Source organism: Lipomyces doorenjongii (genome assembly GCF_038497915.1).
Source record: "Lipomyces doorenjongii strain NRRL Y-27504 unplaced genomic scaffold V1508scaffold_9, whole genome shotgun sequence".
NCBI classification, from domain to species: domain Eukaryota; kingdom Fungi; phylum Ascomycota; class Lipomycetes; order Lipomycetales; family Lipomycetaceae; genus Lipomyces; species Lipomyces doorenjongii.
In genome coordinates, this window is record NW_027118076.1 from 188,212 (window position 1) to 215,354 (window position 27,143).

General features: G+C 47.6%; 12 protein-coding genes across 12 annotated transcripts; 4 read left to right on the forward strand and 8 right to left on the reverse strand.

Moving 5' to 3' along the window:
• Window positions 1-133: 133 nt before the first annotated feature.
• Window positions 134-3,434, reverse strand: V1508DRAFT_412289 (uncharacterized protein). The gene has a single exon (XM_066939594.1). It carries the CDS (start codon window positions 3,375-3,377, stop codon window positions 366-368), a length of 3,012 nt encoding a protein of 1,003 aa, XP_066797588.1. The 5' UTR covers window positions 3,378-3,434; the 3' UTR covers window positions 134-365.
• Window positions 3,435-3,505: 71 nt separating this feature from the next.
• V1508DRAFT_412290 (uncharacterized protein) lies at window positions 3,506-4,623 on the reverse strand. Its single transcript, XM_066939595.1, has one exon. It carries the CDS (start codon window positions 4,274-4,276, stop codon window positions 3,989-3,991), a length of 288 nt encoding a protein of 95 aa, XP_066797589.1. The 5' UTR covers window positions 4,277-4,623; the 3' UTR covers window positions 3,506-3,988.
• Window positions 4,624-4,868: 245 nt separating this feature from the next.
• V1508DRAFT_412292 (major facilitator superfamily domain-containing protein) lies at window positions 4,869-6,828 on the reverse strand. The gene is made up of 3 exons (XM_066939596.1): window positions 6,494-6,828; window positions 6,315-6,443; window positions 4,869-6,259 (listed from the first exon to the last, which is right to left on the reverse strand). The coding sequence occupies exons 1-3, from the start codon at window positions 6,739-6,741 to the stop codon at window positions 5,014-5,016; spliced, it is 1,623 nt and encodes a 540-aa protein (XP_066797590.1). The 5' UTR covers window positions 6,742-6,828; the 3' UTR covers window positions 4,869-5,013.
• Window positions 6,829-7,041: 213 nt separating this feature from the next.
• V1508DRAFT_412293 (uncharacterized protein) lies at window positions 7,042-9,117 on the forward strand. Its single transcript, XM_066939597.1, has 2 exons — window positions 7,042-7,611; window positions 7,670-9,117. The coding sequence occupies exons 1-2, from the start codon at window positions 7,256-7,258 to the stop codon at window positions 8,889-8,891; spliced, it is 1,578 nt and encodes a 525-aa protein (XP_066797591.1). The 5' UTR covers window positions 7,042-7,255; the 3' UTR covers window positions 8,892-9,117.
• Window positions 8,765-10,699, reverse strand: V1508DRAFT_412294 (WD40-repeat-containing domain protein). The gene has a single exon (XM_066939598.1). It carries the CDS (start codon window positions 10,396-10,398, stop codon window positions 9,124-9,126), a length of 1,275 nt encoding a protein of 424 aa, XP_066797592.1. The 5' UTR covers window positions 10,399-10,699; the 3' UTR covers window positions 8,765-9,123.
• Window positions 10,687-13,223, reverse strand: V1508DRAFT_412296 (UTP--glucose-1-phosphate uridylyltransferase family). The gene is made up of 4 exons (XM_066939599.1): window positions 12,989-13,223; window positions 12,700-12,795; window positions 12,361-12,437; window positions 10,687-12,313 (listed from the first exon to the last, which is right to left on the reverse strand). Exons 1-4 carry the CDS (start codon window positions 13,049-13,051, stop codon window positions 11,026-11,028), a joined length of 1,524 nt encoding a protein of 507 aa, XP_066797593.1. The 5' UTR covers window positions 13,052-13,223; the 3' UTR covers window positions 10,687-11,025.
• A 533-nt stretch (window positions 13,224-13,756) lies between these two features.
• On the forward strand, window positions 13,757-17,128 carry V1508DRAFT_291291 (uncharacterized protein). The gene is made up of 2 exons (XM_066936561.1): window positions 13,757-14,183; window positions 14,233-17,128. Exons 1-2 carry the CDS (start codon window positions 13,949-13,951, stop codon window positions 17,028-17,030), a joined length of 3,033 nt encoding a protein of 1,010 aa, XP_066797594.1. The 5' UTR covers window positions 13,757-13,948; the 3' UTR covers window positions 17,031-17,128.
• Window positions 17,129-18,191: 1,063 nt separating this feature from the next.
• Window positions 18,192-19,528, forward strand: V1508DRAFT_395795 (uncharacterized protein; the record flags this gene model as incomplete). Its single annotated transcript, XM_066938069.1, has 3 exons — window positions 18,192-18,207; window positions 18,267-18,484; window positions 18,560-19,528. The coding sequence occupies 3 exons, from the start codon at window positions 18,192-18,194 to the stop codon at window positions 19,526-19,528; spliced, it is 1,203 nt and encodes a 400-aa protein (XP_066797595.1).
• A 455-nt stretch (window positions 19,529-19,983) lies between these two features.
• Window positions 19,984-22,414, reverse strand: V1508DRAFT_412304 (uncharacterized protein). Its single transcript, XM_066939600.1, has 2 exons — window positions 20,071-22,414; window positions 19,984-20,012 (listed from the first exon to the last, which is right to left on the reverse strand). The coding sequence occupies exon 1, from the start codon at window positions 22,258-22,260 to the stop codon at window positions 20,287-20,289; it is 1,974 nt and encodes a 657-aa protein (XP_066797596.1). The 5' UTR covers window positions 22,261-22,414; the 3' UTR covers window positions 19,984-20,012; window positions 20,071-20,286.
• Window positions 22,415-22,554: 140 nt separating this feature from the next.
• V1508DRAFT_366567 (RAI1 like PD-XK nuclease-domain-containing protein) lies at window positions 22,555-24,326 on the reverse strand. The gene is made up of 2 exons (XM_066937367.1): window positions 23,756-24,326; window positions 22,555-23,687 (listed from the first exon to the last, which is right to left on the reverse strand). The coding sequence occupies exons 1-2, from the start codon at window positions 24,221-24,223 to the stop codon at window positions 22,929-22,931; spliced, it is 1,227 nt and encodes a 408-aa protein (XP_066797597.1). The 5' UTR covers window positions 24,224-24,326; the 3' UTR covers window positions 22,555-22,928.
• Window positions 24,129-25,547, forward strand: V1508DRAFT_412309 (uncharacterized protein). The gene is made up of 2 exons (XM_066939601.1): window positions 24,129-25,050; window positions 25,100-25,547. Exons 1-2 carry the CDS (start codon window positions 24,531-24,533, stop codon window positions 25,330-25,332), a joined length of 753 nt encoding a protein of 250 aa, XP_066797598.1. The 5' UTR covers window positions 24,129-24,530; the 3' UTR covers window positions 25,333-25,547.
• Window positions 25,548-25,662: 115 nt separating this feature from the next.
• Window positions 25,663-26,861, reverse strand: V1508DRAFT_452464 (uncharacterized protein; the record flags this gene model as incomplete). Its single annotated transcript, XM_066942520.1, has 4 exons — window positions 25,663-26,219; window positions 26,274-26,426; window positions 26,485-26,702; window positions 26,803-26,861. 4 exons carry the CDS (start codon window positions 26,859-26,861, stop codon window positions 25,663-25,665), a joined length of 987 nt encoding a protein of 328 aa, XP_066797599.1.
• Between the last annotated feature and the right edge of the window lie 282 nt (window positions 26,862-27,143).

Genomic DNA, 27,143 nt, shown 5'->3' on the forward strand with positions numbered 1-27,143 from the left:
CAGCTTCAGTCTGCTGGCGGGCCGGGCGGTGCTGGTACTGTGGCTAAACGAAATCGCCTACTCCGTTTCAGGATTAGTGTGACCGAAAAACTAAACCGTTCTAGTTAGCTCAGAACTCTAACTCGGCTTACTCGAATCTCAATGGTCACCTCATTCATTAATAATCCGTCTGCATGAGTATATTATAGTAGATACACCCAACCCAAATTGCGATAATATATACAAGAGCAAACCCAAGTCAACTATGTACAGTCATGCTTGCATGTGAGTTATATACATCAAAAGCCCGTCCGAAAAGTCTACTAATATAACAATAGCCTAAGCTGTATAGAAAGTGATAACAAACTTGACCTGTTATTCTTCTATTACTGGTATGTGAATACGTTTTCCTCGGTTAGTACTTCCGGTGCTTTCAACAAAAGATATTTCCGAACGGGATCGACGACTTGAATTTCGTTGCACACAACAAATGTCCCGGCTTTAAGCTTCTGTGACGGCCCAAACATTACATCCACCCGGGACATATCGTCAAGACAATAAGCAAGAGTGGGGTCTGGATATTGGGAATTATCAAGAAGGAAGCATGTCAATCTCAGTTGTGCTTTTTCGACGAGTTCCCTGTAGCCCTTTCCCATCCACAGGAGACTATTGGACAAACTAATGTGCCGGTTAATTGCAAGCTTCGTCTCACATTGTGTGACAATGTTTTTGATATCCTCTTCACTGAATGGTAGGGTCTCGCCTTTGATACTAGCTTCTAACTGCCAATGCGCAACCATATCAAGATAGCGTCGAAGCGGAGAGGTAACTCGAGTGTATCCGTCTCTAGCGCCAAGATCAAAATGCGGACCTGCAGTGGTAGAGTAAAACGTAGGTACGCTTCCAAGACTGAATAACGACTTTAGCTTCTGGAACCCGTGAGAAGTGAAATCGTCATCCGTCAGCATCTCGCGGGAAGATATGCCTTCAACCTTTTCCTGAACTCTGAAGGGCAATGGAATATTTCGTTCTGTCGCAAAGCGTGCGGCCACTCGCGACGCAAGGATCATGAGCTCCGCGACGAAGTACCTTGACACAACATTCGAATATGAGATATTGACCTGCGGTGAGAGCTCAGGATAATAATATAATGGACGCTCTGTGCTCACATCGGAAATGTTGATAGTGGGAGGTGACGAGACCGTGAGAGACGCAAATGAAAATGGACGCACACTGGCGCGCTCTTTCGCGCGTCGTAAGATAAGAAGGCGAGAAATTCTATACGCTTCGTTAAGCCGATCTCGGTCGTCCGACGTTAGACTGTCCACTGTACCGTAATTCGCCAATGTACTGGAATTTGGCGGTAATTGAAATTGCTTGGGAAGTCCCTCGTCACTGAAGTCCATTTTCCATCCCATCGCTCTGTCAACATCATCATAAATCAGAGACTTGACGTTTCTGATGATGGAAGGTCGAACCATAACGTCAAGCAGTGTCGCATCCGAAGTTCTCACTCTAGCTGAGAATGTTAACGCTCTGCAATAATCTGATCCATCCTTGATGACTAAACCGGAGACAGTCGCAAGAGCCTCAGGAACCATAGGTCGACTGAAGGCCGTCCCGTATATTGTTTCAACACAATCTGAAGCCTCAATCGCGATAGGGTGATCTGGAGGCACCACTGCACTTGGGTCTGCAACGTGAACGTGCAACCAGCATTCGTCGCCACCTTCAATATACTCTATTGAAATGCCATCGTCAATCTCTTCAGCTCCAAAGCCGTCGATGCAGTACACTGGCAAATCACCAAAATCATATCGAAGACCATTCATTGAATCCTCAAAATTTAAATCCTGTAGTGTGACCACTTTGTTGTCCATTTCTTTCTCTAGCACCTTGAACTTCAGTTTCGTCAGATCATCCAGAGGTAATCTGTCGAGTGGATTCAGCATGGCTGTGTTATACCATGGCGAAAATACACCAATTTCATAAAGATACTGATATACCACCACATGATCAACTGTCTGATCATTCCACATGTCAACTTCTCGTACAAATCGTCCGACTATGGCTCTCGTCATCTGGTCCTCTCGATGTGCAGAGCACAAGAAAACAAAATGCTTGACAACCTCAATAATAGCTTGCTCCTCTTCCGTGAATGTGACGTCTGGATGATAGAACGCGACGTCCTTTCCGAGCCTCTCGCTGTGGACACGAGTCACGTCTTCGCTGATTTTCCCCTGAGATATATTACTTCGGTAATACCTGATCAGTCGTCTTGATTTTTGAATAAACTCCTGAGCAATCGGTCCATTGACGTCACGTAAATACTCAGCTCCCTTTTCATATTTTTCGACTGTTGCGACACTCGTCGCGCTATACATAACATGCATATACCGTCTGCGACCTGTACGTGTCCATCTAACGGTGTCGTCATCCAATGACAACAAAACGGTGTAGTAGAAGACGTTCAGCAATGACTTGTCGACTGCAAACTTGTCCATAATATGATCGCAAATTTCAAACAAAGAGTATATTCTATAATCGTCCTTCGCGGCCAGATCATCATGAGCTTGAGCAATTAGATTCCTTATTCGGGAATTCAACCTCAAAACCTCACTTTGGAAGAGTCGCAGCGGTTGGCAAACATATCGACTAACAGCTGGAGGCGCCACTATGGCGTTCACCTTTGACGACTCAGTGTCTTTGCGATCTTCTGCTGAAATATCTTCCATTGCCGTTCCTTCGAACAACGCGTCGTTCTCATCCAGTGTTGTATATACAATAGCATTCCGCGCAATGAATTCCGGCGTAAACTCTTTGATAGCAAATTCTATAGCCGAAGCAGTCACGCGACGAAGCGAACGCGCTGTAGTAAGCAGTATAAAGCTGGTAAACGAGCCCCGTCGAACAATCTTCACTATCACGCCAAGCTGCCCTTCATTATCCGCCACGAGATCCCCGACTTCGAGTCTAGTGACCCTTTTCTCTCGCACAGGTTCACCAAAAAGTCGCGCTCGTGTCATATCTGGAGGGTCGTGGTACAAAGGCGAAAGCTCCGCTAGATGCTTAAGACGATCCCGCCGTCGCTCAATGCGATCTATAATGCCGTCGATTAGCTCCCGATTTGATGTGTCAGTCTTGACCACCTCTTCGACTGTCGGTAACTTCAATATCGGAGAGTCAGTCAAGATCTTCGACAAATCCTCAACCGATCCTTGTTCTTGACTTGCTCCTCGTTGAAGGGCTTTACGTCCTCGAGTCCCTCGAACAAAGTCATGTTCGGATCTGGAAAACTGCTTGCGACGAACAAATGACGCGTTGAATTTGCCTGGGGAGTCTGACAAGTGTGCCCATATTGATTGCCTGGTGCACATGCGCACCAGTGGCCTCATCATGGTCTACACCGTCCCCGCCGAATTCGGGAAGAGATTGATATATGGGCAATGCGGTGTAGTAGTGAATTGCTTCAACCTTCGTGAATTCCCCGAGACAAATTTTAAGTTACCCTGCCCGAGAGACTTCCCAACGACCAAGGTTTGTATGTGTTAACCCTAACCTACAACTTGCCTGCCGTGATGGTAACTCTAATCAAGCAGCTTTGAGTATTAAATTCCCAGACCTATGTACATATACAATTAGATATAATGAAACACGTAACGACACGACGCCTCTACAAGTTGCAATGTGTGGTGAGTCTATAATAATCTACCTAAATTGTCCTACTAGATAAATTACCCTCGTCTCCGCCATCCCAAGCTCCACACGAAAATCCATGTAATTACGGCAACAAGACAACTCGTCCCGTGGTCAAAAACGTGGCCTGATAGAAGTTCAATCCGTAACATAGTCGTTCACCGTGTGCATGGTAGTCATAGATCGCTGCGTATATGAGCTCATAGACGATTGAGCCTATGGCAGGAAATATGAACAATACACCCCAGACAATCAGCTGATTACCCCTGAGTGACCAAAACCAGCGCCGGGGGGCCGGAATGCCCACAGTTAGTTACAAGACGAGAAGTCGATTCGCAAGCTGAAATTCCCCCCGGCTGACATTGATCACTCTGTATTCGCCAGCTGGTGCGTCCGAGATCGTGAAAGGGCGAGTATCATGAGTGATATAGGACCATTCCAGATTCATCTTCTTGCGAGGTATAACCAGATGCTTCTGAAACTTAATTGAACCCTTGCCCACATAACACAAGTTGGCGCCTTTTCGCCCAGCGAAGTTCTCATCTCTATGTCCACGCCCGTGACCGAGATGATGGTTGTGAGTGCACAAGCAAGACGACATTTCACGGGAGTCGAATTGGAGATACTTGATCTCAGAGACCAATTTTATGGCTAGCGGGTGGTTCGACGCCTATGCCAAAGTATGGGATTATTTCCTGCATCATAGAGATAATCATTGACTTGAATATCTCCGACGCATTTGACCCCTGTGGTCGTGCGAAAGAGTGTCGGATGCGAGTTTTGCCGTTGCAATCATATCGAGAAGGTTGAATTGACGAAGAGTAGCGGATGTTTGTTGGAAAGCGTAAAGCGCGATAAGAGGAGGAAGAATTGGACAAAAAAAGGATTTGGCAAGTGTGTAGTCTATGTATGTCTGCGTTCTAGACACGCTTCGGAGTTCATCTGAACCTCGTTGGAGATAGTCGTACGAAGGACGCAACGTCCGTAGCCGCCGTGGGTCTGCTCCATTCAAACCGCGGTGCCAACGGCCTGGTATTAGCGACTTTGTATTGGGAAATCTCTCTGGACGACCCGAAAAGGGCTATCTTCAGACTTCTATGTCAAGCTAGGCGAGTTGCCATTCTGGATGCTTTTAGATGGTAATAATGCGTCGCGAACGAGCAGTAACAGAGCGCGTGTATAAACTAGTATATCCTGTGCAATTAATAGATGTGAGATCGGGCTGCCAGACGCGTGTTTGCGACGCGTCCGAGTGTGAGTGATTTGTTTAGTGTAGTAGTGTAGAGTTGCCTGTTCCTCGCGGTAATTCTATATTCTATAGTAAACTAAAATATGCTCCTATATAAATAAACATCGTCGCTGCCAACCCAGTTGCCATACACATGCCCAAACAATTACCGCTAAGACACAGCTCGTCCCAGTGATTACAAATGTGGCTTGATAGCAATTCAGTCCATAACACAGGCGTTCACCGTGCGTGTGGTAGTCGTAAATCGTGGCGTATACTAGTTCATAGATAATGGAGCCCATGGCGGGAAATATGAACAATACACCCCAATTGGTACCAAATTGCTCTGCACCCCACACCAGCGACACTATTGTGGGTGCAAGTGTGAAAATTGCACCATAGCTACCACCGAGCGCAACACTTACCGTCCAAAACCACCAGCCATTGCTAACTTCAAGACCACCCAGTCCAACAAAGAAGTGGCCAAAGACCAAAAGTACCGTGAAGAAAAGCATCACCAACATGCGACTGTACTTTCGCCCCTTTTTGGAAGAAATATGATCGGAGACAACACCAGCAATAATTCGCATCGATGCGGACGAGAATGATAAAATAGAAATGTTGGTGGCAGCGGAAGGACCAGGTGCCGATAATGACCGGATTAAACTACCCATGTTATTGAGGAACATTTCGCCGGGCCCAATGGTTGTGAATAGACCCAGAGCAACTCCCCACGCTGTCCAATCTTTGGCGAAAGAAAGTACCATCTGCCGTCGCGTAAGCGGAATGGTCTTAGAGTCGTCCTCGTCAGCTCTGCCATCTTCTTCTGCAGCTAAACTGGTTTCACTCTGCGTATGTAAGCCACCTTCGAGTAATGGAGACTCCTCATCCGACCCAAGTCTAACCGATGGAGTTTGTAGTTTCTTGGTCGGCACGACTACCGGGTCAGGTTTATATCCAAAATGATACCCAACCGTAGCGATGAGCCCGATTGTAGCCAAAAATATGGCGAAGAATGCGAATAGTCCGGGAACTCGGACTTGCCCAGACTGTCTATCTATAAAGAACACTGCGGCAACTTGCGATTGCCATAGACTTGAAAGACCGTATGCTGTAATCGGCAAGCCTAGTGCTAAGCCGCGGTTAGAGGTGAACGTCTTCGCGCACGCGGTGATAGAGCCGAAGTACATGCATGCGGTGCCACCGCCAATGAGAAGGAATGCGATCATCATTGCTAAGTAGGGGGCTTGAGCAGCGTACGCCCACGCCGCTAGAGCATACGCTACTCCAAATAAGATTGCCGCAAGAAAGGAAAGGACTGCTGAGCCGTACACGTCTGCGCAAATACCAACGATTCTGAAATATAAGTCAACGTGTACGGATAAAGTAAATAGATACCAAAATCACATACGGTGTTGTAAGATACATTCCTGCTTCCCCAAGAATGGATAGCAGATTCACTTGCACTTGCGAATATCCCATATGCGTCTGAAATTGTGGAGCGTATAACGAGAAAATCATTATAGATCCTGCACAGATGCTACGGACCATTTAGCAACAACGCTTCCGCTCGGTCAAGTCGGTACTTACCAGCTTAATAATGCCGACGCATATGTAAGACCTTTTTTTATTTTCACTCTCCGAGCTGCGAGTCCTCGATAGCTTGCATCATCTTCTAAAGTGGCATCGTCCACAATTGACATTTCGTCGGCCGCGATGCCGCCGTCAGCGACCAGCTTGGCTGGCCGCTCCATGAGGTCTGCCAGCGCAACATGCCCTTCTGTCGCTGCCGCAAACCGGTCCTCGTCAGGACGTAATAGTGGATCCGTCACCACCATCAATAGGTCCTGAGGATGACTCTGCCCTGCGAACTTGCACACAGCTGTTCGCGGCTCGTGGTAGCAGCAGGGCACGAGACTGGTAGTGTCATGGGCAAGGGTCTTGGCAAGATTGCCACTCTATGTCTAGATTTACGGTCACTCAATGGCAGTGATCCATTAAGGTTTCAGCAAATCGGCCACTGATGGTGACTAATGGCGCACGAGCCACTCTGGATGCTAAGTGAAGCGCCGCATTGAGAAAGCTTAACACCCCTGCCGGGTAAAGTGCAACCGGGACTGCTCACTGACGTTGGACATCTCTTGTTCACATACGATTGTTGGTTTGCATCAGGAAAATTTCCGGAAGTGGCTTCATTAGTCACAATTCAATATGAAGGATATTACTGTTTTTGGAGTTGTGATATGCTGTCCATGAATTATTCGAACTAGCGAGGGATATCGGTATCGGCAGACGCTGGGAGAGGAATTACAACTTTCGAATGTTGCGCTTGCCATATAGATTGAAACCACAATGACCCCAGTTGACTCGTTGCCAGATGAGCTGTTAGAGAAGATTGTGGGACTTCTTGTCCCGCCATTTTCGACATCAGCTCCTCCGCCGTTGAAGCGGAACATGTTTTCACTGGACAAAACTAAGACTAATAGACTAAGCGCGAAGCCCGTGCTCGATGGCCCGAAGCGTGCCAGTATTGCCACAACCACTAGCTTGCCGACACGGTCGTCGACGGATTATGGAGACTTGAATAATTTGGCAAGAGTGAATAAGAGATTCAATCTTATCGTTATTCCGATTTTATATCAGAATCTTACGTTACGTGTCACTGAGGTGACTAATACTCACGAACAATTGCTCAAAGTAGTAAGAGGGTGCGTGAGATCTGTTGTCGTTGCCAGCGGATGACATGCTGACCTGCGAAATATTTAGACCGACTGGAGCGTTTATTCGTGCTGTGTCAATACGAGATCCGGACCCCGTTGCGCACCCGAGGATTATCACTCCAAACTATCGCAACAATATGATATTTGCATTCTCAAATTTCCTTGTACATTTTTTCGATGCCTTATCAGAACACTCTACTCTTGAGTGCTTCCATTGGAACGTATTTGACACATTGGTGATGCCTCCAATGTTCATGGACTTCCTGCCTCCCGGTATTGAAGAATTCACATTGGACCAGGGCCGTGTCATTCCGGTCGGCATATACTCAAATCTCCGCAAATTTGTGTACCGTGCTCATATGCTCTCGTGTACGTCAAATTGTGTCTACGAGCGACGAATCAGCAGATTGCTTTACTTTAATTTTGAGAACCTAAGGTTTCTGCAGCTACAAAACGTTAATCTGGCTGTATGTTTCGAATTCCGATTATCATACTATGCCCCATCCTCAATTGAAAGCAGTCAAGCAAATAAAATTCAAGCGGCATCGTTTACGCCAGACGCGGCGTCCACCAGTGATCGATTGACGCCACTGGTAGTGCATTCATCTACGATTGCGGCATCAGCATCGTCGAATTCATTATTACTTCCACGTTCACATTTGTCATCTGAGAATCATGCGCAGCCACCTTCACTTTCATCTCCAACATCTCCAGCCTCAAATAGTTCACCCGCGTCACCAGCCGGATTGAGCAGCTCACTCTTCTCTCCTGCCTCCTCGGCTCCCTCATCTCCATTGAAATCGACAACACGGATCCAGCCGCGGACTGGAGTCTCGAGGCGACTCACTGATTCGTCGCGGTCCGTATTTTTTGTTTCCCCGCCACTACCAGCGCCACACAAGCCCGTATTGTTTCCAAACCTTGAAACTGCGTGCTTCACAGATTTTTTTACCGCGTCGTCGGTATCGTCGTTTACCTGTGAATGGCTAATCGATTTACTAAATGACCACCGTTGCAACAAAGACCTAACAGTGAAATACGCGAGTAGATGTGTGGGCAAAGACGCGATTTTTGCACGAGAATGGGGCCTGTTGGTACCTGATACTGACGCGGTGGGGTTGAACGGACAGAAACTCTCAGACGAAGAGTCGTTTCGGCGCGCCGGTTGGGGTAGTGGGGTGAAGAGGGGAACATGGAAAGGATGGAATTGGGAGTATTCCACTATCAAAGGATGGTCCATGACAACTACTATTGGGCAAGATTTATAAAATATTATATGCCGGAATGAATGGTTTGATCTAAGTTATAGTTAGCTACAGTTATATGATCGTGAAGATGCATTTCGGCACATAAATTTATTAATGTAACCGATAGACGAGATCAATTTATAGATAGAAAGATTCATCAGCTTTGGGCTGACAATGTTTCTGAATAGGTTGATAGAAGATCGAAGGACCGACAAATATTATTCTAATCACAGTTAATATATATGTACACGCCTTATTTGTAAATCAACGCAACCCCTTCGTCTGATGCTGTAATAATCGTCCGTCCACCATCTGCTAAAGCGAATCCAAGCACACCGCTAGAATGACCAGTGCCCTTCCATAGCTGCTCTCCTGACCGCACATCCCATTTCTTGACTGTGCCATCCATCGAGCTACTAATCAACTCTGCCGTTCCTGGAATGAACTCCACCTTGGTAACCGCCTCACCAACGTCCAACGCTCTCCGGACACGCCAGGATCCAGTGTCAAAGATGCAAATGACACCGGCAACGAGACTGACAGCTAAAACACTCATGACCTCGCACCACGCGATACCCTCGACCGATCGCTCCTCCTCCGGCATATCTGTTTTTCCAGTCGCACCCAGGACGTCCACAGTCGCGATGATACTTCCGGTCCTTGTTCCCACGATCGCGACTTTTCCATCCGCTGCGCCGATCGCGACGGACGTGCCAGTGGGATGTAAGCTCAAATTAACCCATGGCGCTTCATAATGGAACTGCGGAGGCGAAATCTTATAGTTCTGCACTCCTGTTGGTATACTCCACGAGATCAGAGTTCCGTCATCTGAGATAGTCAGGAGATTGATTTCCTCTTCGCCACCGTCTGTGCCGGGAGACGCTGCAGGGATAAACACGCCTGCAGTGCATGACCCGCTATGTCCATACAACACCGATAAATGCTCAAATTTAGGCAACAGACTGTAGACCCACGCCGAGCCATTATTCGCGCCAAAGGCGAAAAGTGGCTGAGTAGGGTGAAACGCTACCCAGGTAACTTCCTCAACTTCCTCCACAGAATCCCTGAATTCCCATTTCTGCCCGCGAGCTCGAGCACGCCATATTCGCACCCTGCCATCCATGCCGCCGGTTATTAGCCATTCTCCATCAGGCGAGAAGCCACCCGCCACCAGCGAATCGGTGTGTCCGGACAACTGCGTGACGACTTTCGGCGGCACCGCGTTCGAAGTCCATACGTACCCCGTGTCGTCACCGCCGCCAGTGACAACAAGTGGTACCTTAGGGTGCGTGCCAATCAAGAAAATTGAATCTGTGTGTTTGTCAAAGTATGTCAGCGAGTTATTGGACATGTCTATTTCTTCGGCGTCGTCGTTTGTATCGTGTCGGTCCTCGTCGTTGTCAGAGATGTCGGACATCGGGTGGTCTTCTTCGTTCTCGTCATCGGGAATGATATCTAGAGCTGCGCTTGGGTCGAGATAAGTCTCTTCCTCGTCCGGTGGGATGCCGGTACCTTCGTCGTAGTTCATGATTGGAATGACAATGAGATGATTCGTCCTCAAGTCTTACTGTCGATCCAGATAAACCCGAAGGAAAATATGTCGGATTAGCCACTCGTCGAAAGATTGTAGTGTACTCTCAGAGGAAAAAAGGAAAGTTGACCGTATCCGGCAGATCAACTTCTCTTGAACTTTTTGCTTCGCAAGCTGAGAAATCACGATTTTTCGTCGTCAGTGCGGCTGGGCTTTGGCGGAATACCAAATCCTACACTGAGGGAGTTTAATTATGCACAAGCCTGAGCATTACTGTGTACAATGCTACAATTTCAACGTATTATCTAGCGGCAATAATGAAATGAGATTAACTTCTGACATTGTGATAGAAATAGAGCATCTGTATACCAAATACAAAACGGTAATTTTTCTTACGGAAATTAATCGACACGCAATCACGTTTCCATTCCACGTCCGCCTGCAACAAACTACCAATAAATTACAAGTTCAACGAATTACTGTTTTCACCAAAACAGAGTTACAGGGTACACTTAATACTTGCAGGTGCATTAAAGCTTGAAGTGCCATGAAACGAAATAGATATAATGACAGACTCAAAAGGCCAAATTTGAATGATTACGCCAATCAGTAAGCGTAGCACGTTTAGTGCTCTAATATAGACAGGTTGCCGGTGATCACAACGTTCTCCAGAATACTTCCGTTAGGAATGTCAATCTTCTGGCCGTCTGAGCAGACAATAATGACGGTGCCCTTCAATACAACTCCCTTGCCGAGATTGACATTACCGGTGATGGTAAGGTGGTCGAGCTCGACAATCTTGGGCATATGTGGAATTCGCTTCTGGAAATCAGAGACCTTCTTGAAGTGGCCACCCAGCTTGATAAGAGGCGCAGGGCCAAATCGGCCAGGGGAGACCTCCAAGGTACCGTGAGATAGCGAATATAGGTCAGACTTGACTAGAAGCAAGTCAGAGCAGGTCTTAACCGGAAGGAAGCGGCGACGGGGAACATTGACGCCATGCGCACTCTTGAAGTGGCGGATGGCAGCACCGACGGCTGTCTCGAGCTGAAGAACGTTGATGTCTGATTCGCCCTTGCCGACGGAGATGGTCTTCGAGTTAGGAATGATCTCCAGCTGGAGCTCGTTGTTCTCAACGACACGCTTCATTGCCTTGAGGTTGATCCAGATGTTGTTGGTGTTGAAGTATTTAAACTTTTTAATGGACTTGAAGTCCTCGGTGTGGTCCTTAGGGACCTGGGCAATCTCAAGTAGCCGGACAGAGCCGTCATAGTCGATAATAGTACCACCCTTAACATCAGCGCGGGTCTTATCAGTCAACTCCATAATGTATTCGGACTTCGATTCGACCATGTGGGACAAGATTTTGAAGTCAACGACCGCACCAAGATTGTCAGCGTTGGACACGAAAAGGATTTCCTTTCCGCGCGAAAGCAGCTCGTCCAAAACTCCAGAATTCTCGAGAGACTCGAATAAGTCTCCATGTCCTGGAGGATACCATGAGTCAATAGGCGCATTGATATCCTTAGGCACAGGTAGCAGCGAGTCCCTGTACACTCTCGGGAACTGGGACTGGTTGAAGGTGATGATCTCGATGTTGTGGCCCTCGTACTTCTTAATGATTGACTGAGTATCATCATCGGTGTTGAAGGAGTTCATGAGAACGAAAGGGACGTTGACGTCATACTTGCGGTTGAGGTACTCGATCTGGCGAACAGACAAGTCCAAAAATGATTGACCCTCACGGACTTCAATTACGGACTTTGGGCCAACACAACCCATGGAAGTTCCAAGACCACCGTTAAGTTTGAGAACGACAAGCTTCGAAAGGAACTCAGTAGTGACGCTGTCAGCGAGGTCGTCGTAGGCAATGACCTGTTCAGGATTGGGAGGCTGGATTCGGTCCCAGTCACTGATCTTGTTAGAACTAATTGAACCGTCAATTAATGGAAGACATACACAGCAGTTCCCTTGGCCTTGTCGGTCAAGTAGCGACGGAAGAGAGAGAAGAAGGCATCCATCTGAGTCTCGAATTGCTGTAGAAAGTCAGCATGGCCCAATGTATTAAATGGAAATGTGTCGAGATTGTGTGCAGTTCGTACTGTGCCTAATTGTAATAACCAGGTCCCGACGCGTATTGAAACACATGCGATCCATCGTCGAAACGACATGAATGGAGTAATTGAGGTTCTCCGAAGCTGCTTTAACGACGAGCGGAACGGCATTGCCAAACCGGCTAATACCAATCTCTACCACACGCCGGGACACAATCGACGGCATCGAGACAGAACGACATACCTTGCGCATCTTCGGATCGGGGACGGAGTCGGCGAGCTTATTGAGGGAATTTCTCATTTGGCTGGCGGCAATTGCTGTCGACGTGTTCTCGAATTGCTAGACACAGAAGTACGCGCGACGCAAGAGCGAGGCGCGCACACGCACGTTAGCAATAGAATTGACGAGTAAGAAGAAGAGAAGAAGTCTGTTTCAGGACAAGAAATGGCGCGAACAAACACGGCTGCGTTAGCAGTAACAGATACGGGCCGTGAATACGCATCAGGAACGGAAAAACTATTGTAGTACTTACGAAAGTGCTCTGGCTCTTTGCGTGTTTACGCTCAGACGATGCATTGCCATTTATAGAGGCCATTGTAACTAGAGACTATCGTGACGCTGGCTTTTGGGCGAGGACGAAGACAAGGAGAGAAAGAGATTGTAGCGAGGATCTGAAAGTAGAAATGTATATATAAGTGGTGGGGCGGGGTAGTCACACTGGGACGGGAGACGGGGCAATATGTTTTTGAATGTAGCACACAATCGCGTTGGCGTCAGGCGGCAGCGGCACGCTAAATTGACCACGAGGCGTGCGTCCATCGCTGGCTTAAGCTGCAGCTTCGCTCACTCGGCCAAGCCGTACACAGACCACCCAACACTCCGGGTAACCCATAACGCAGGCAAAAGCAGCAGCCAGGGGCAGCTTCGACAGGCTGACTAGTGTACTCTCTATGTACAGACATACATCGCGAACTAAGGCTGGCAAATGCCACCTCTCACGAGGCCGGTCTAAGTCAGCAGCCACTGTCGGCACGCCTACTCGCGGTGCTGGATTTCTGCTGCCGTTGCAACCGGGGCTGTAGCGTACAATATTTGTTCCATAATTCATTGATCCGGGTAACCCCCTCTAACTTCGGCAAATTATGCCCTAACGATAACTTGCGCGGAAGCCAGGCACCATATTTCTCACGTGCATATGATACAACATCAGATCTGGGTTTGGGCAAATCCTTGTGCCGCCGTTCTGCTAACCCTTTCGTGCTATAGGTGTTCTGCTCAGTTTCTACTAGGATCACCTACTAGCATTCCTTCAGCTTACGGGCCTCTATGGCCAACAAGGGGTCCTTGTCTTCTGTTTACACGTTTGCGTCGCATCCCCTGCCAATGATCTTGTTCACGCCTTAGAATCGGCACTCTCTCCATCTCTGAGTTCTCCAGTTACGCAAGATAGGTGTTAAATATAGAACAAGGGAGGGGGTAACCGTCTACCATCATGCAAAACGTCTGGCATTTGCTGGGCTGGTTGCCATTCTTCACCTGTCTCGTCCATGGCGTGTCCGTCGACTTCTCGTCCTGCGTCTCCAACTCCGTCGTTCGGAGTGGCACGTACTTTGAGTCCTCATATGTCGATGCACTCTATGATGACAACCTAAACCAGGTCAACCTGACTATCACGGGGAATATGCACGGCTCATTGCCTGATCTGAGTACCGACACTAATAGACTGAGTATGTTATCGTCTCATCTGCCAGTATCAAGTAGACTAATTGCGTGAAGCGACACTGCGGACATCAGCCTCGATCCTTCAATTCCAACTGTCTAATGCTTACGAACGCTTCTGCTCATATGTTGAAAATGGATCGTGTCCATTCGGACCCAATAATGACATTGGCTTTTTCACGTCTTACCCACTTGCAAATTCGTATTACTTTGTATCGATTTCCACTCTCGTTGCAGTCATCGACCCCACCTCGGCCGCCAATGTGGTCGCATGCGTCAGGACATCTATTACACCGACATTTGCGCCATCTGTATATGCGGTCCTTACATTCGTTCCATTAGGTGTCCTTGTATTGGTTGGATTTTCGGTCGTTCTCGCCGCTATCTACAATCCTTGGACAGGTACCAAGGATTTTTTTTCCTGGAGTAGTAATTATGGCCAAGATCCTGACACATTGCGGCTGGTCACGCCAGGATTTAGCGATGTCTTACAGTACTTGCAGTTTGCATATTTGATAGGATCCTTGAATCTCGCATTTCCAGGATTCTATCAGCCCACGCTATCGTCTGTGTCTTGGGCGTCATTACAATTTAATGTCTCTAGTGTCTCGCATATGTCAAGAAATCATCGCCTTCACAACATTTACTCGGTCGATGGCGAGTGGGGTATCTCTAACCAGTCTCAACTATTAGGGCAGGGCGAAGATAGGGATGTTTGGACTTGCTTCGTCGTCTGGCTCCTTGTCCTAGTGGTTGCTGTCGTTGCCATCGCGCAGTTCTGTTTCCTGACGAAATGGATATGGTATAAGGTTACCTCGCGCCATTCCGTCGACCTCAGATCGAAGAATTTGCCAGTGACCGGAGGGATGATCATTAGAGTATTCTTCAACTACTTCTCTTTGCCTCTCGTCGCCTATTCGTCGTTCCAACTACTCATATCACCACATACGGCCATATACGTAAGCGTCTTGGCAGGAATCCTGTTACTGATTTGGATCGTGTCGGCTGTGCTTGCCGTCCGCACGGTCAGGCTTACGAAACCGCAACAAGCGCTCTATGACGACCTGCCGACCCTGTTGTTACTCGGTCCGCTATATAACACTTACACGGAACGAGGGTTTATGTTCTGCGCTGTCCAGCTTCTATGTACATGTCTGCGAGGAATCGTAATTGGAGCTATCCAGCCATCTGGAACTGCGCAGATCACACTGCTGGCCATTACAGAGCTGGTGTTTTTTCTGTCGCTGAACATCTTCAGGCCTTTCCACCCGACGACAAGCATGAATATCTACCAGATCATCTTATCGGCGATCAGATTGTTGACGACACTCTTTTCCATCGCGTTCATTCCAACTTTACGCGTAAATGACACTGCAAAAGGATGGGTCGCATATGTAATTCTCGTATTGCATGCGTTGGTCATCATCGTCGTGTTTTTCCTTCACGCATTGCAGGCCATCATCGAGACCTTCGCGCGTCTAGCTGGTGTAACAGGCGAGACGTCGAACACATTTGCCAGAGCCTTCGGCCTCCGACAACTTGCCCGTCGACGCCGACCCAAGGAGAAATTGGGGCCGATGGAGATTTCAGGCGACGCTACGTTGGCAGATGTTGAAGTTCCGACGACTGGCAATCTTGAAAAGTCACCTCTTGACTACCCACTGCATCCGTCATTAAGCGGCAATTTGTTGGATCGATCTGCGGGACCGATTAGCACCAGCGGCAAGCAATCGTCACCAATCAGTCCGACTTCAGCTTTTGCATATTACCGTATGCCACGACGAACTAGGCCTGCTGGAAGCTGGGCAGCAACGAGGATTGCGACCGACGAATCGTCACAGTCAGCGAATAGGCTCACATCTGAGCTGCCACAAGCGCCGTCAACATCGTCATCATCTTCTGGTGTTCCGCAGGTCGCCGCAGATCCGTTCTACTGCGAAGCTGACCCGTCAGTAAATGAGTCAGCCAAAAATGATGGTGATGAGGATATTTGGAACGCAGCCCCATTGGCAGATACTCCTAGAAACGTCGACTACGCTGTTCGAGAATCTGACGTGTACTTCCATACGCGAACTGCCACTGCTACTACGCTGTCCGGCCCCTCCTCGTTGCCGTCGTCTACATCTGCATTTGCGCCTCAAGTGCAGGGACAACGCAGAGAGCCGTTGTCATTTGCTCCACGATATTCCAGGAAGTTAGGTACTGGGCCCGCAGATCCTACCGGCGTCAGCGCTGGCGTTCGTGGTTGGTTTTCTCGGCAGATGGATACCGCGGCTGATAAGCTTCACATCGGTCGCCGCAACAAAGGGTTTGTGGTCGTCCGAAACGCACCCATGAGATCGGTTGCTTACGATGAGGAATTCGGCCACAGAGTTTCTACTTTGGCAGAGGAACGCGACGAGGAGGGGCTCGGGGAAATAGCGGTAACGTCGCCCCGGCAAAGTAATACTCGCAATATTATGGTTGATCAAACTGTGCCTAAGAATAGGTACACGCCTATCATTCGATCGCCCGTCCCACCTGCTCTCCGAAGGCAACAACAACGGCAACAGCAACTTCCACAGCTATCGCCTAGTGGTCAGACTTTTGCCTCGGACGATGTCCAGTCGTCGTCTGAAGAGAGTGACAGTGCAGACCTTATGACCAATAGTGCTACCGCGCTGTTTTCGCCTATGGGCGAGCAGCACGGGTCGCAAGCAATGATTCAGCATAACGATCGTGATGAGAGTGAGGCTTCTTTAGATACATCAGCTGTTGGCGCGGTCAGAAGCATGCGGGTTGGTGACGCTATCCGAAGCAGTCAGTACGGCACCGACGGGTTTGAGTCGGGGAAGTTGATTACCGACGAGGATTAATTTCTGGCGTTTCGTAAAAAAGTGTTTATTCCGGTTCGACTTTGTTTATTGTATTTGTAAGCTGCTATGGGTTATGGTCTATGATACAGGAATCCTGGATAATTTGTTACGTTCTTTGTTATGATTGAATTCGTTTGTCTATGGCATTAACGGTTTGCGGGTTGGTCGTTGCATAATCTGAGTCTTGTTTGTTGTATCAATGGAGACGGCCATTGATGGAGTCGGAAGTATCATATAGTAATAAACAAGTACGTGTCATTGCTCTCGAGTACGTGTCATTGCTCTCGTTTGAGATGACCGTGTGTCTATTCCGACGGGCCGTAGTACTTGGATGAAGGATCACGGCTGAGAATGACACCGGAGATCGCTCGGCCGAGGGAATCAGAAAAAAAATGCACTGATCCGGAATCCGGGATTTACAGCCAATGCTCTGTCGGGATAACAGAGATGATTCGCCGGCGGATCGCCCGCTTGATGTTGTCTGTGGGGGTAATGTACTAAGTTTCGCACCTGCGATGGAGAATTTCAACTCTGTAAAGAAGATGCTTCCAGGGGCTTGCCTATCTTGGGTAGTTCAGAAACAGTGAGGATTAGGGTTATTTTTCCGTCCTCCGCAGCATGCGCACTCGATGCGTGAACTTCAGCTACACTGCTACGTCACGCTCCACTCGCTCCACTTCATCCTCGCATCACTCGACAACAGTCCACTGTCCCGTAACGTCTACTCCTCCCGTCATATCCTCCTATAGCAAGTGCCGTCTTGTGATCATATCTATTCACCTGCCTTTTTCTACTACATGCGATCTTCAATGCCGTTCACGTCGAGTTTTTGTATGTGCATCCCCTAGATTTTACTAGTTTTCCTCGCACTTGGTGACTGCCATTGACCCACTCTTCTTCGTGCCATTGGTGCTGTTGAGTCGATTGGTATCTGTCATAAATCTCTTTGTGTATCTTGCACTGGTTGGGCACCTCTCGGGTCAATGGAGTTGGGCAACGTGACACAATATGGATGCTAATATGTGACTTCAAACTGACAATACTTTTATGTCCAGATTCGAAGGAATCTTCAGAGGTCCCGGTTGATGGTAAGTCTCATATTTATTTCATCTCTAGCTCGAATATATTTCGTCAACAGTTACGGTAGTGCTCGCACCGTACATGCCATTTGTGGAATGTTTGTCCGATGATGCTGAATCCGGGACATCGTGCTAACACTACTGTCTTGTGCAACAGATATCGACGAGGTCGAAGGAGATCAGCGAAACATTTTACTGACCATTATTGCGTCGCTGCGTCCCGGATCAGATCTTTCACGGATCACCCTTCCGACGTTTATTCTGGAGCGCAAGTCGATGCTCGAGCGAATCACAAATCAGTTGTCGCATCCTGATTTACTTCTTGAGGCACATGCTACTGATGACCCAGTGGAGCGGTTTGTCAGTGTCGTTAGGGTAAGCGGTCTTTTTGTTTGCTCTGTGGCTGGATTACTTGTGTATAGGGTGAAACTGACCACTGGAAAAATATAGTGGTATCTTTCTGGATGGCACATTACCCCAAAAGCAGTTAAGAAGCCTCTAAATCCTGTCTTGAGCGAGTACTTCACCTGCTACTGGGACCTGCCCAATAACACGCAGGCCTACTACATCGCTGAGCAAACATCCCACCATCCCCCTAAATCGAGCTACTTCTATATGTCGCCGGAGAACCACATCCGCGTCGACGGCACACTCATCCCGCGTTCTCGATTTTTGGGTAACTCTGCAGCGAGCATGATGGAGGGGGTCGGATACTTGACGTTTCTTGACCGGACTGATTTCAGGGGTCAGACGGAGAAGTACGAGCTCACGCAGCCAAATATGTACGCGCGTAACATATTAATTGGAAAGCTGAAGTATGAACTTGGAGATCACTCGCTGATCAAGTGTCCCGGAAACGACTTGATGGCAGATATCGAATTCAAGGTGAAGGGTTTTATTTCAGGAACTTACAATGCCATAGCTGGTAAGATCATTCGTCAGTCGACTGGAGATGTTTTGTATGAGATCTCGGGTAAGTGGAATGAAATTATGGAGATAAAGAACATGAAGACCGGTGTCAAGTCGGTATTTTTTGATTCGTTCAAAGCGCGCCCGCAGCCACCGCGTCTCCGACCAATCGAGCAGCAGGGCACACTCGAGTCCCGTCGGCTCTGGCAGAAGGTCACAGACGCGCTTGCCAAGAAGGATCACACTACAGCCACGGACGAAAAATTTGCAATTGAAGACCGACAGCGTCAGGAGGCGAAGAAGCGCGAGGAGGAGGGAGTCGAGTGGCATCCTAGGCTGTTCAAGAGCACGCCAGGACCTTTGGAGTGGATTATCCATAAGGATATCGATGGTGCTACGCCTGAAGAACAGACGAAGCAGATTTTCAGTATTGCCCCCATCCTTGAAGGACAGCAAGCCAGCCATGAGTTTGACATTCCTCCTCTGCATAAGGCTGCGAACCAAGGATGAACGTTAAAAGTTTGGTTAATTAGATGGAACAGGATATAATAATTACAATTGTATGTCATGTCTGTGGAATAGTGTCATCAGCTGTCGTTCTTCCAAAATGGTGTGGCGCGAGATCGATATCAATAGGTCGTCATGGGGGTGTTTTAGTCGTTTTCTCTCATAAACTTCTCTACATTTTTGTGCGTGTTTGCGTTTTGTCATTGGAGGAACTTTTCTGACTGGTCATTTACTTCATTTCCTTGTGGAGGTATAAGTTTCGGCAGGGCATATGCGTGATCATGGCTTTATATAGTTTATTCTAGAGGGTAGACAGTCTACATTACTTTTCGGACTGTTATATTTTTGCTATTACTATTAGTTATATATAATTTTCATAATTTTGCGCAGGTTTTTGTATTTTGATATTCAGTAGTTACGTTTTGTATCAGTTTTGTCCTTTTTGCTTGATTTGTCCATTAGGAATGTAAGAACGTGCGTGATATCTCTGAATTTTATTATTAATTTAGTTAATCGCTTTAAATTCAATTAGTTTTGAGTCATACCAATACATATACACATGTGCTTGTTGGGGCAGTGGTCGATGCGAACTAGTGACAGTTGAAGAACGAACGAGATAACGTATTTAGAATAGTCTAATCATGCAGTACGTATGGTAAACAGTCCAGCTTCGAATGCACCCTAACACCTCCTTTGTCAGTCATAATAATGCACATAATTTCTTAGCAAACAGTGTTAGAAAAAGACAGAATACAGTAACACTACGCCGCTCCAGCTGCAGTGTGCCTCCCAGCCAGTACGCCAGGATCACCGCCTCTACCAAAATAATAAATTACGACACCCGCAACAACACCACCCAACAACACTCCCGTCAGCAAAATGCCCATCACGTTCCACAGCAGCTTCTGTCTCCGGAGTTCGGCCTCGAGCCGGCGTTCAGGCGATGTTGTGGCTTCAGCTAATGGCGTCTCGACTTTTGTTCGTGTGCGCAGCCAGAATTGGCATGGCGCGTCGCGAGTGACGCGGCTTGAAAAAATAGAGACGACTGGGAAGATGATGTAGCGCCACCATAACGGTGTTTCATCGCCATATCTATTGGACTCCGTCAGGGACTCGGGCGGGTAGATCATCAGGCGCGGACGGCCAGGAACTTTCGGGCGCGCGTATGGAATCGAGAGCGAGGATTGCCAAGAAGGGCTAAGGAATACCGGCTCGGGCTGCGGAGGCATCTTCAGGGACAATTGCACCGGGTCTGTGAACTCGATGCCTTCTAAATGGTCCCTAGCCGTACGGAGAGAAGCCCGCGCGTCCTCAGCCTTACCTCTGCTCGCCGAGGATGATGGACGTGAGATATTGCGATCCCCTTCGTCGCAGTCGCGACTCTTGACGTTCAGCATACTATCTAAGAATTCGGGTGACGGAAGAGATTGATCGAACGGTGGATCAGAGTCAGTAAGCTTCTGCAATATAATCATTGGAAGACAATGATAGCCACCGGCAACAGATGCCAGGCATCCGTCCGCATGCGAGTCCGTTTGCGGGTACCATGAAAATGGAAAGCTCCCCGATGTGCCCGCAGTTGTGGGCGTCTCTCCATTTACTACCCCACACGTACATCTTATAGGTACCTTGGAACCGTCAAAAAGTACAATAGAATCCTTGCCATAATACTCTGGCTGAGGTTCTGAAAAATTGAGATCAGTCGTGCGCATAGTATGAGCATCAACGGGAGCTATCATCGAAATTCTCAGTGCGGACTTTTCTTCCTTCCCTGTAGAAACAGACGCGACGGATATCTCCCTGAAAGTCGTGTCCGGAGACTCGTCAATCATCTCGTGCGTCTGGACCGTGGGGTTATAAGACGAAGGAGCATGCCGTCCCCCCTTCTCAGCCATGGGACGGGCGTAATCGTCCTCCAAGACATCGTAATCGTCGACTTCCGTCATTTGATCATCATCGTAATAATATTCGCTAGGCTCCGATTCAGACTCGTCGACGGTATGATCAAACACGTTAGCCTCATTGCCAATCGAGTCTTGGCGCCCGTAATAGGCAGAAAGGTAGTCAAAATTATCCACCTCGATCGGCTTCGGCTCGATAGCCGTCCAGTTATTGTTATCTGGCTCTGTAAAGCTTCGAAAGGCAAAGCGCTCTGATTCGTCCTTTGCCAATGAACCGGGGAGCAACTCGAGAGGTTGTTCAGTTTCCACTTCTGCTTTCGCGACCTTCTTGGCAGCGCGAGGCGGATCATCGAAAATAGCAACAATGAAATCCTTCCTGTTGTCAAGGATCCGCGAGTTGAGCTCGTCATCGTACTCGTCACGTCCCCTATACTTATGTTCGAGCTCCTCTGGTTCGATATGCACCATGTCGCATGGAGACGAAACGGACGTGGACTGGCTCGACGAATAACTCGGTGATGAAGAACCTTGATTATCGTTTGTAAGTCCCGGAATGATATTCTCCGAGACGGGCGAAAAGTTAGATTGCAGATACGTCATATTGGGAGCAACCACATGGCCATGAGAATATATGTACGGCGACATCGAGCTTTCGGAGGTCAGAGCAGCAGGAATGGTCAGTCTGCTGGCCGGCATAATTGAGGTGTCAGGCGGAATGCCGACTGGAGATTGTTGATGAGCAGCCGAAGTTGGCTGCGATATACGCCGGATCCGGTAACGTTCGTCCAAAGGTGTAGCTGGGCTCGAAAGCGCCGGGCTCGAGAGTGTTCCCATTATATTTGCGGACGTGCCGACGACTATGGCGGCTAAGAAATGCGTAGTATAGACGTGTACCGAAGTCCAAAAATGGAGGGAATGTGGAGCACACGAAGTGTATCGAACCCCATGAAGTCGATATTGTTGGCACTAAAGTGAATAATATGGTTGGGCTGGTATGAAATTTAGATTTGGCCCAGATAGCCTGATCCAACCCTGAAGTTGTCGGCGCATCGGCGCCGGCAATGCAACCCCTGTCTGAGTGGCGGTGCACTTATGAAGTCGTGGCAGTGTACTTGTGAAGTCGTGGCGGTGGTGGTGCATGAGTCAAAATTGCGACACTATAGCCTGACATTTATTAGACAACTTTTGCCCCTCAACCGATATACGATCATTCTACAGTTGAGACCATCGTAATTAATCTCGGCTAGTCATTACATACTACTTATCGTCAGACTACAAATCAATGTAGTCTTATAAATGCGCCATACCTGTGGCTCAGTAGCTGTAAGACAATAATCGACAACAAAATTAATACAAGACTGCATATCCAAACCCACGTAAGCAAAGCCATTACAATCTAGAAATCCACCCTTATCCATTCCCGCCCTGGTAAATACATTTTTTAGACTAGTCATAATTGTTGCCTGCGATATTGTACAAGTTGACGTATTCAAAATTCACCTCTATTTCATCGGATGTTCGCTGCGCCATTTGACAAACTCTGGATGAAGGAAAGACGGTTGGTCCGTCTTAGAAGCTGTCAGGTAATCCGATCGTGGCAAGTATCGTATCTTCCAGACGATGTTCTCCTCGGCTCTGGGAATCGTTGTCTTAAGCCATTGTAGACAAGCGGCAAGGAATGCCAGAGCATCAACACCATCCCAAGTAGTATATGGGTTTGAATATTTACTTTTCTTAACAATTCCCGGGATCTTCTGTGTCTCGAACTCTTCGAATGTTTGTAGGTATCCCTGCTCCGTGCGAAAGCCAATCATTGCCTTCGGTACGCCAAGTAGAAACGACTGCGCCCACACCTTGAACAGCTTGTTCTCGAACGTACTTGCGTCCCTGTCTGACTGGATAACTCGATTTGTCTTCAACTCGACATAGTGGTCTAGTGGGTTGTCAAATAACTTCGGGTCATTGTCGATATTATCTTTTGGATCTGGCTTGTAGTCCCACACGCAGTCCACCTCGCCAGCTATTACCAAGCGTACATCACCCAATCCAGTTTTGACAACAGAGCAATACTGCGCAAAGTTGCTTACCGGCTTCTGACCTCTGGATTCTATTTCTTGTCGTGAACACTCACTCCATGGCCTCGGTATTGTTGCTATTTGCTCGAATTTATAGCCCCAGTATGACATTAACTCAGACCGCTGATCCGGAGGCCTTTGTCTTGCGAGTTTGTAGGGTAGATCCTCTTCTATGAACAATTGTCGCTGGTTAACGTTAGCGTCGTTTGCATAGCCCTTCCTGCAGAAGGGGCCCAGTAACAAGAAACACTCACATCAAACCAGACCGCGTTAAGTTCAAATCCGTCTTGCCTACTATACGGAAGACACAGCAGCTTTGTCACAATTCCCCGCCACGTTATAATATCTCCCGTCGTCTTCTTGCCCGTGTTTTTCTCGAGGTCTACAAGCGAAAGTAACATTCCGTCAAGATGCTCGTCGATTGTGTCGTCCCGCTTTTTAAAAATGTTGTATCCCGCAGATAAATCAATGCCGCCGCTCGCAGTTATATCGTCTTGTAGTAAGTAGAAATAAGACAGCGACGAATCATCGAAATGCAAGCTCCTATTGTTGTCATATGAAAATGAAGCGACCTCCCGAGGTTGACGCATTGCAGGACCGCGGATGCGCGCAGTCGATATCGGCAGACTTAGTGCTAGTGCTTGTTGTCGCTGGCCCTGTGATGACACTTCTGGAATGCCATTCGTCCATGGCGTGGACTGAAAGTGGGCCCTACCTGCCATTCCCTATTTATTCTGAATGGTATTTGGATATTAGCAATATACGTGTGGCGAGTATTATACAGGAAAACCTTGTGGAACTTTTTGTATCCTTGACAGTGCGAGGATGGCATCAAAGTTAAATCCAAACTGACCGAGCGAAAAGTCCCAGGTATCGGCACCTACGGAAACAATCGAGCCAAGATATCCACTCAAGCTCCATGTTATTTTCCCCGCTACAGGTCAATAGCCGGCATCACAACACCCAATAGTACCAGGCGCGCGAGCATTACTTACACACTTATTTGCCAGATTTTATACATGGCAGTACATGGAATCGGTGATGCCAGTACATGATGTTCGACGCAGATTACTGCGAGGACTAGTTTCAGGATCTTCAACATCGGCCGCCCCATTAACATCCGCAGATCAACATAATCCCGGCGACGGTTCTGGTATTGATACACCTAGTGGTCACGTACGGCGATCGTATTCTGCGGCAGCAAATGCCATGGCTCCAAGCTCGATACTGGAAGATACTTTCTACGGTCCGATCAGAGATGATATCCAGACGCCCGATAATATGCCCGCACAGCCTATGTCACCAGGTCACAGAATGCGCCGGAAGCTACAACATCGAGAAGGAATACAGAGGCAGGGCCAATACATGCAAGCACAGCACAGGGGTCGAACTGGTTCTCCAGGACTGGGATCATCCCCACCGACGGAGCAGACGAACGTGTTAGATTACCGAAATGACATAGTTGTGCGTGATCCAGTAACAAACGAACCGACTATGGTGGTATTGCAGACCGATGTTCCCCTAAGTGAGGAAATCCAGGAAAATGAAGGTATTCATATTGGCTTATGCTTCTAAAATAGATAGTTAAGTTGTGATAGTGATGGAGTATCGAATACGAAAACATTTACGAAACGTATACCGAAATCCAAAACGGCAACTTGAGGATATTAGTATGCTGGTCTTTAATTTCGGTGTACCAATCAGAAATTCTAACGGAAAATTAGAGTTACAACTATTAGTGCGACGTGATCTTAAGAGAATTGTACAGCAGCTCGACGAGGATGCCTGGATGTTTGAACCTGACCAGGAGATTTCTTCTGATCTCGTCTAGCCTGGAATTGCGCAAGCGTTCGTGTAAATTAGTCGATTTCACCCTCAGCATACGATGCTTTCAAGGCTTCTTTTTTGGATTACCAGTGTATAATAAGCTCAATACTGTATAGAATTAGGAGTTTGTTGGTCTAAATGAGAGGATAGTAGAGTAATTGCTTTACCATACTTGTATATTATCGAATTCACACAACAACAATGGAAGAAATTTAATAACTCATTCTCAATATACTCCAGGCGCATTCAAAAGTGACTAATGTAGTTCAAATACATATGATTTGCAATTAGCCAGCTTCGTTATATGTTATACGAACGCCGCAATCTGCAGCAGCTAATCAAGGTCGTTGCCTTGGATCTGTGGTCGGGTTTGATCACCACGTGGTGGGCCTGAAAACAAACTTCCCATCAAATCCTGAAGCAAATTCGCCTGGGTGCGAAACTGGATATCAAAGAAACGTTCACCAATCTTACCAAGCGCTTCATCTATTTCGCCATCAAAAGCATCTTTGACATCGTTCTTGTATCGAAATCGAAGTCGCTTGAACAAATCCGCATTCTTCCGTTGGCACGTTCTTATTAGCAACTGTAAAAAATTTAAAAGCGGGAATTGAGAAAACTCAGTAATTTCATCGCCTGCAACGGATAACAACTTTGGCTGAGTCGTACGGCCTGAGGCAATAAACTTGGAAAGATAGTGATCGAGTGCCTGTCCGGCGCCTCGTATATTGCCGACAGTTAAATAGCCCAGGACGGCCCTAGATATGTAGAATGGCACCGTGACCACCTCAGGATCCTCTGAAAACCATTCGTAAAGTAACTCTGCCAGGACTATAGGGCTATCTTTGGTTCCAAGTAGTAGAAACTTTTCAGCATCATAAGGTAGATCCTCTAATTGGCCGCCGTTAGCACTAAATTACCAATGGTCATAGCAGTATACCGTACCGCTTGCAAATGCCGATCCAAAGATATGAAATAATTCAGGATCGCCGTAATCAACTTCACCGTACAATGCTGACCACTGAACAGCGTCCTGAACGAACTCTTTCCTCCGCGGTTCATCCTCTTTAAATAGGTTGAACAATTGTACGACTCGCGCTAACAGTTACAATGGTTAGCGAGGGCCCTGATTATCGGACAACACAAACTTGCATACCTTTTGAGGCGCTGTCGACCGGGATCTTGGCAAGCTTGTACGTGTCAATCAGATAGCATGATAGATCACCACCGCTTCCACCTTCACCGGCCGTTAACAATTCCTGAGATCCGTGGTATAACAATTCAATTGCCTGGTCGTATTGCTGTGCTTTTATGTACCGCGCTGCCACTGTCTTCAATGCCTGGTGAGCTTCGTAGAACTGATGATCCGCGATCCTAATAGCAAACGCGTCATGATTTAGTTTCTACATCGAGATTTCCAAACCAAATTTCAAAGCCTCAATTCTAGATGACCCATGAAACAAGAATGCCATACCTTTGTTTTACTCTTGCTAATGTCTTGTCGAGCTTACTTGAACTCATGCTTCCTTCCATGGGATATTAGCAATTCAACGGCGCAGGGTTCGTCCTTCAATCATCGAATACGAATCGAAATAATTATTGAATCTTACTATTTTGTCAAGGGTTCCGACCCGGTCGACCCCTCCGCCAGAAGATCAAGGCGCAGATGGCCGGGTGAGAGTGCTCAGAGGATACCTGCTAGTGAGCCGCACAGTCGACTGCATTTCTGACCCAGTCATTGAGCCACTCGGGTTAGTACAAATAATATGTAGCAAAAATATTACGATCTATATACCAAAAATGCCAGCACGCCGT